General features: G+C 32.4%; 1 protein-coding gene across 1 annotated transcript in view; it reads right to left on the reverse strand.

The window, feature by feature from the left end:
- LOC106464838 overlaps positions 1–8,179 on the reverse strand; it is an 18,692-nt gene that overhangs the window by 1,515 nt on the left and 8,998 nt on the right. Inside the window, exons 4-6 of the mRNA XM_022392636.1 lie at positions 7,442–7,975; positions 1,722–1,781; positions 1,255–1,386 (exon numbers count right to left, since the gene is read on the reverse strand). Of these exons, the coding sequence (XP_022248344.1) occupies positions 1,255–1,386; positions 1,722–1,781; positions 7,442–7,975 (726 nt within the window). The remainder of the gene's footprint in view (positions 1–1,254; positions 1,387–1,721; positions 1,782–7,441; positions 7,976–8,179) is intronic.

Genomic DNA, 8,179 nt, shown 5'->3' on the forward strand with positions numbered 1-8,179 from the left:
CTTTTTACCTAACGAATAGTGGGATTGACCGTAACATTATAACGCCCCCACGGCTGAAAGGGCGAGCATGTTTGGTGTGACGGGGATTCGAACCCGCGACACGTAGATTGCGAGTCGAGTTCCCTAACCACCTGGCCATGCCGGGCACCAGTTATCAGTTACTCCCTTGATAAATTTAAAAAATTAGAAATTACATAAGACCATAAAGAGAAAATATTAGAATACAATATAATCCCACGTAGTACCAAATGAATCCCAACAATTTGGAAAAAGACCTAAGCAAGGAACAAGCCATCAGAAACAGAATAACAAGCAAGTGGTTAAGAATAAGGAAAAAACACAGTTAAATCATCAAGAGACTGGAAAATAAAAGTTTGTAATACCGTCACCAGTTCTTTTCTTAAACATTCAGGAGCATCTAGGATTCAAATAGGTTGAGTAATAAACATTGTAAGTTACTTTTACTTGTTTCAAATACAATTTGAAGATTGTTCTACAGCTACATTTTTACTTAAACTTCAAAGTTTATGTAAAATACAACACTAACATTCGTCTTTGTTTTGACGACACTAGAACATAAGTTTATAATTCTCTAGATAACAAACTACAATTAGTCTAAAATCTTGTTTAATTAAATTCGAATGATAGATATTTACGACATTCTTTAAGTGGTACACATCTAAATATGATTGCTGAAACGCTAGCAGAAAAAGTAAATGGTGGCATCTTCAGTGTCTGCCAAAAAAAAAACCATTTAATTAATATGACTGCAATATAGAAATTGCAAATTTTACATAAAGTAAAAAAAAAATATAGTTTATATCATTTTGTAATACAAGGCGATAATACCAAATTATTTAGATTAAAACTTGCTGTAAATCGAAAATTAAGATAAAATTCAAATAGAAGTCAAACCTTTGAAGAAGGTTAGCAAGGGTAAAAGTTCTAATACTATTCGTGCCACGTTTTCAGTTCTCAGAAACATAAAGTATTTTTATTCGTAAGATAACATTATCACTGATATTATCGCCACCACTGAGTTTGAACGAGAGGATTTTAATTGAACGTCTATAGAAACAGTAAAATTCTGTTTTGTCTTCTATGTACCATTTCTCTCAGAACGCATCATAAAATGATGCTAGTAATATTTCACATATCACGATGATTATAACAGTAATATATTTCACTTTATTCTTTTGCAATCTCCGATTCAGTATCTCTCGTAAATCGCAAAAAAAATAAAAAATCACGCACCTTCTCCGGATGAATTATCCGACGTAACGTCTTGTAGACTGCTGCTTCTTCGATTAAAACAATAGTTCTGTCTGTGAGCCTGGAGCGTAGTGCTGTTATTAAATGTGATCCCACATACTTCACACAGGAAACCTTGTTGGGTAGTAAACCAAATATATGTTATTGAGGTTACTAGGTGATTTGATGAATATCTTAATCATATGTAGAAACAGTAGGAAATTATCAACTGAAACATTTTTTAGGTGATAGTATAAAATAAACTTAGAAAATCATGGATAGATGGCAGCAGATAAAGTACCGGCCGAAATAGGGTGAAATATCTAACTATATATTTTGAACACATTATTCGCTCAGAACTTCGAAACTAATATTTATGAGATAAACTGGAGCAGGCATTTAAAAACTTCGACATAAATACATGAAAGAAAGAAAGAAAAAAGAAAAGTAAAGGGAGACGGATAATGTACCTGTTTTCCAATATTGTACTTCCGATAAGGCATTCTCAGTGGAAACCTGGATAGTTGATGCTTCAAGAGACAAAAAGGGAACATACATAAGGGGGAATCCAAAAATTAACATATGGTTTATTACCTTTTAAGAACATATTTATCTTTTTTTAGTTTATAAATAAGCCATTAAAACATCAGTCAGAGTTTAAATCAAAGTTAAACAATTATTTGTTAAATTGTAGTACTGAAAAATAAAACTTTCAAAGCTGGTTACCGATTCGTCTAAAGAGAAACATGGACAACAATAAGGAAATTATTAACTCAGCTTACTATTAAATTAAAGTTTAACTTTAACATTTTTCCCACAATTTTCTGAATCAGACATCTATAATAATTTACTTTTCTTCTTCTACAATGTGAAAGATAACTTGTTTTTTAGTCATTATCATAGACAAGAAAAACGAGGGTAAAGGTGGTATGAAATACATACTTCTCGATACTTCAAGCACATACTATTTTATGATGCTTTTCTCTTCTCCTGGTATTTTTTTTTTACATTAATAACTTAAAATTTAAATTACACGCTTATTACCATAATATTATGATAAGTTAAAAATATATAAACACATATATATGTATATATATATATATGTTACTACGATTATTTTATGTCACTATTGATAAAAATCTATTTCTGTGGGGTAGAGCTCCCTAACCACCTAGCCATGCCGGGCCATTTATCTTTTTAAAGGAATGAAAAAAAACTCTTCATGTTACGAACACACTTCCCACCACTAAATCTCTTATTGCAGCTTCCACTGTTTGAGCAAATACAAGTAGGATCACATGCCTCATGCACTCTTATTTTATCACATTCTTGCCCTATTTACAGTTCTAAAACAATTTAAAAGTGATTAATTTCACACCACACATTTCCAGTCATTCACTTTAGGCTCTAAGCGCCTCTGGAGATCCTTTTTTCTGTTTGTTCTTGAGATGGGCAATGTTCAGACTGGCTATTTACAGCCATGTGACGTGTGCTATAATGACCTTCGCGTGATATCCTGGAGAGAGCTGAATCCTGACTTCTTATAATGGGAGTATCTGCAGCACAACCTGTTGTCTAACTTTTTTCAACAGTCTGTCGCCAATATTTAAAAATTATTGTTTATTTGTTGGTTATCACTTCTGGCAGAGTCTGATGACAGATGACTATGAACTGTCGGTCTCAGAAGTGGTCTTTGATAACGACACTAATGCTAGACGCGTACCCACTCAAATACACCTCTTTTAAGTTTTACATATTTTTGTTTTTCCTCATTGTCTTCCAGACTTATTGTAATTACACAGTATTTCTGCACTTATATAACTCAAACTGTCACCCGAAATACCATATGAACATTGCCTTTTGTACAGTAAAGAATTTAGATCTTTTGTCACATGTTTTTAGGGACTCCTAATAAAACAGTCAGTGGTTTATAATTATTAATATTTTTAAATTCTGTTATTTATCAGAAATAGCAAACATCCCCTTTTCATTATCTCGAATAAGTGGATAATCTTAAGGTTTTATAAAACATGCAAAATACCACATGCATTTGTAATTTCAAATAATCTAAGAGACCACAACAAAAAGGTACATCTTTCGTTGCTTTGAAAAATAAAATACATGGAAGTTGACATTACTTTTGAAACTTAAAAGTAGCAATCAGATTTCAATGGTCACAGTGTTCCTTCTATGTTCCTTCTTAAGATAAGTATTTTTTATGGTTGTTTTCTTTCGACTGCTAATTTAAATAACTCTTAAATATCTATGTTTATACTAACATTATCAATATTCGTCAAGTAATAATCAAGCTAGATTGTGGAGTGTTCAATGCCACGAGTTTGGAAAATATGAGATTACTTTTCAAAGAAACACTCTACTATGAACTGTTTGATACTTTCCTTGAATGGCAATTTGTATATATTTTGTATTTTCAATTTTTATTTTGGCTTTGGAATGTTTTAGATATTGTAGTAGCATGTATTCGCAAGCGTGACGCTACAATTATCGCACATGCAAACTCATTGCCGTGTGAAATTATTAAGAAATTTTAAAATTTCACTAAAAAATATAAATTCTATTTTGGAAGAGATCATAGCTTATCTGGATGTTTTTATGAAATATATGATAAAAATTCTAGTTTGTTCAGCGCAAAGCTTTCAAAAACAAATTAAAACGTACAATATTTGAAAATAATAATAGAATATAGCTGTCTCGAGTTGAAAATGATTGCTTAGAGGGAAGGTAGTTATTGAATAACACCCACTGCTAACACTTAGCCTGTTGTTACCTTCCCAAAAAGTTGGATTTCAACGCCACTCTTATAACGCAACTACGGCTCCAAAGTGAAATGCACGTTTCGCGACAACGTGATGCGAACCATGAATCCTCGAATTCACAATCCTCGTAGGCAAACCACTAAGCCCCGCCCGGTACATATTACTGATCGCGAAGTCTTATCATGATATGATAGAAGTTTTGGTAATTGAGTATCGATGAAATTGCAAGAGTTGTAAATCCGTTACATTTTTACAACACTTGGAATAGAATATGAATAATATGGAGTGAAGAATGAGAACTGTGTATGAAACTTATAATACAGTAGAAGTTTTAGGAAGTACTTCCTCCTATTTGTTATTTAAGAGAGCTTTTCTTATAATAATAAATAGGAGAGATACTTTACGACAGTGGTTTCCAAACTTTTTTTGACTGACAACATCCTAACTCACATTGACTTGCGTGACACCCATACTGCCACATGCAATATATTTTTGTTTACACTCCTAGCAATTTGCCACGACACGCAAGTGTGTCCCGATAAACAGTTTGGGAACTATTGCCTTACCTACTTCATGTTATATTTATCTTTTATTGTTGTTCAAGGGAATTTTTAGGACCTAAGAAACATTTCCAGGAGTAAGCACAGCTTAAAGCCACCAGATTTCAAAGCTGTATAAATATTTTTTTCCGAACGAGTAAACTTTTGTTAGCTGTAATTGCTTATTTCCTGAGATGACGTGCTTTTTTTTCAAGTCCTTATATTTCTGCTCACCTCTGAAGGTTATGAAAACCTGTTAGTAATCACATCTAACCTGGCTTTGTCATCATACTCAATAGTATACTACCATTATCAAAGAAAAATACTTATTGAAAGCAATTTTGTGTTTCTTTTTTATCGTGTCTGTCTAGTAAAACGATTTTTTTCTTTCGAACCAAGACATCACTTTTGGTCAATTTTAGTTGACTATTTATAGAGGTATGTTAAAGTAATATTTATTTTCATTCTTAATTATTTGAAACTTTAGAAAGTTTCACCTGGTTCTGCGCTTCTCTAAAAGTGTCATGGAATTCTGAAAAGTGGAGTAAGAGAATAGTCTCAAGGTTTGCAGCTGCAAAGCGTAGCAATATCACTTTATCATGTTATAAAATGGCAAATTTGGGTAATTGGCTGAACGATATTGTTGCAGAAGTCATCTGTAATTCATCAACCCAATATAAACAATTTCTTCAATCCTAGAATTGTTTCTCCTAATCACGTTCCTAATACTCCGTATAACAGTGACTACAATTCATGTGCAAATTTGGATCAAACAAAAAATTCAAAAATTGGAGCAAAGCAATAAAAACAAAACAAAATCCACATTTTACAAATGATGAGTGTTTTACTTTCCTTAAAGGGAGTTCCACCTCAACTTTGTGAGGTAAAGGTAAAATGTTTATATTACTCGAATATTGTTTAAATGAATAATTCATCTATTTTTATTCTCCAGCGTTATATATATGGCAAGTGTATAAGTGCGAATGGTAAAAACACTTTATTATGTATAGCACAACATAGTTTCTTCTACAGTATATTACTTCTGTGTCATAGAATTTACTTGATACTGGTTTATGTGTGTGGTGGGGGAAGTGAACAGAGGGTAAATCGCGTTTATTTATTTGTATAAGCTAATGCTGTGGCAAGTTACCACATGTGGAAGCTGTGACATTGTGGGTGACATGTTTAATGCCTGCTTATTTGTTTAGCAGCGAATTCCCCGCCATTTGACTATGCAAGCTGCCACAGATAACCTTTGGATTGAAGAGAAAAATTCATCAAGTAAGGTTGCTCAACAATTCAAAACTAAATGAAAAAGAGTCTTCAACGTCCTTCATGGAAGCGAAAGAACTCGCATAGCTGTGTGTTTACGATAGCAAAAGGTCTCGAAACAGTATCCCAACTCACTCCAGAGAATCACCTGCATTTACATAATGAATGCTTTATTTTTGAAGGCGCGCAAACTCTCTGGTTCTCCAATAAACAGTATTGTGATGAAGCTAAGCATATCTCTTGGTACGCTTAGTAAAATAATAAGTGCCTATTTGGATCTGAGAAAGGCTAAAAAAGTCAACGGTTGTTTTCATGAAAAAGATGGCTGAAGAAAACGAAATCACAGTAACCACATTGGAATACAAACACACCACTGTTAAGTCCATTGGACTTTTATGCCTTTAGTTTTCTTAAATGTGATCTTGGAAACCAACGTTCTCTAACAGGGAAGGGTGTAAGAAAAAGTGTGTCAAGGTATGTGGCCTAAGAAGGAACTTGTTACAATAGAAATTGAGGTGCTGAGCAATTGTGCTAATCATAGCCATCAGACTAAGCACCATCAACGATGAAGGAAGTAATTCCAAGGGTAGCACTGAACCTGGAACATCATTTTTATAACGTGTTATTACCATAATCTTAAAAACCATCAAGTAAAACGCGTTTGTTAATATCAAATATCATCTATTCCCAAGTACTTTGGGATGACAAACTATTTCGAAATCATTAATTTAGTGAAATCTCTGTATATGTTATAAAATGTAATTATCAAAATTTATTATATGATGCAGGTTTTATTGATTATTTAAAGTAAGTAAAGTTATATTTGTTTTTGTAAACGACTTTGCTGTAAGATATTGATACACTGTTTATGAACGATTCGATAATTACATTAAAACTAAACAGTACAGATTAACTTAGTGTTATTGAAGTTTGGTTTGGTAAATCCACTATCGAAGATTTGGCTCCAAAAATGCTATAAGGCAAAATGAAAAATGAAAAAATATACACGACTTTAGATGAGAGTACCTCAGATAACATCTTTAAAATGAAAAATAAACAACATAACATATACACGACTTTAGATGAGAGTACCTCAAATAACATCTTTAAAATGAAGAAAGAACAACATAAAATATGCATGACTTTAGATGAGAGTACTAAAATAACACCTTTAAAATGAAGAAAGAACAACATAAAATATACATGACTTTAGATGAGAGTACCTCAAATAGCATCTTTAATGTGAAGAAAGTCATGCAACCGTAATGATGATACATCTAAATGTTTTTGCTTAAATCATTCAAAACAAATTCTTTCAAAGTATCATACTTGACTTCACTTAACTTATTATCAGTTTTAAAAATATTTAAGTCGCACGAACCCATCTGAATATTATACATCAAAAATGAAAATAAAACTATTTATTACAGTTTCAATATAGAGATTAATATTAATAATTTTACTGTATCAAACAGATATAACTAACAATTTATAGCAATACCACCAAATAATTATCATTTCCGCTAATACAATGAAAAGATACTTATGAATTAGATATGTTATCAGTATGAGAGGTCAGGTGACAGCTGTTAGATTACTTACTTATCGGTAGTGAGTTGGGAACACTAAAGGAGAGCTTGGACATTGGAGTGCTGTTATTGAGCATTAAAGATAACTTTGACAATTTCAAATCTCCGTCGAAATGATTTTCGTCACCTGAGCTGTTTGTAATATCTAAATGTCTCTCCTTTGACAAGCTATTCCTTTGACCACTGCTTGAAGTATCATCTGTCAAAGGTACGGTAACTTTAGATGACCACTGGTTTTCCTTCTTCATGGAATTAACTTCGCCTTTGACCTTAAAGGTAAATGATTTATTGCTCTTCAGCGAGTTGATGGAGGGATCCTGGCATTCGTCTTTCACATTCTTCTTCTCATCATTCTCTTCTAGACTTTGTCTTTTGAATCGAGAAACAAAATAATTACAACTTTTTCTAGAGTGATGATATACTACTGGATAGAAGAGGTCTTGATGAGTGGTAACCGAAGAGTTCCAATGAGGCATGATTCGGTACCAAGCGCATAATTCAACGTCTTTCTCTGTGTCACAATGTACAAGACACCATATTTCATTTCCTAAAATAGTAACAAAACAAAATGAAAAATACTCTTTCTATATTGGCGAAATTTGAAAAGAATGATATATTACATGACAGACTTTTAATAAAACTTAACATATTATTCAACAAACCCCAGAATAGTATCTGTAAACCAAACCTTGAAACACTCTGCAAATTGCTGTGTAAGATATTAGACGTAGAGTTTAAACAAACATTTGTC

The sequence above is a fragment of the Limulus polyphemus genome, unplaced genomic scaffold (assembly GCF_000517525.1).
Source record: "Limulus polyphemus unplaced genomic scaffold, Limulus_polyphemus-2.1.2 Scaffold1755, whole genome shotgun sequence".
NCBI lineage: Eukaryota > Metazoa > Arthropoda > Merostomata > Xiphosura > Limulidae > Limulus > Limulus polyphemus.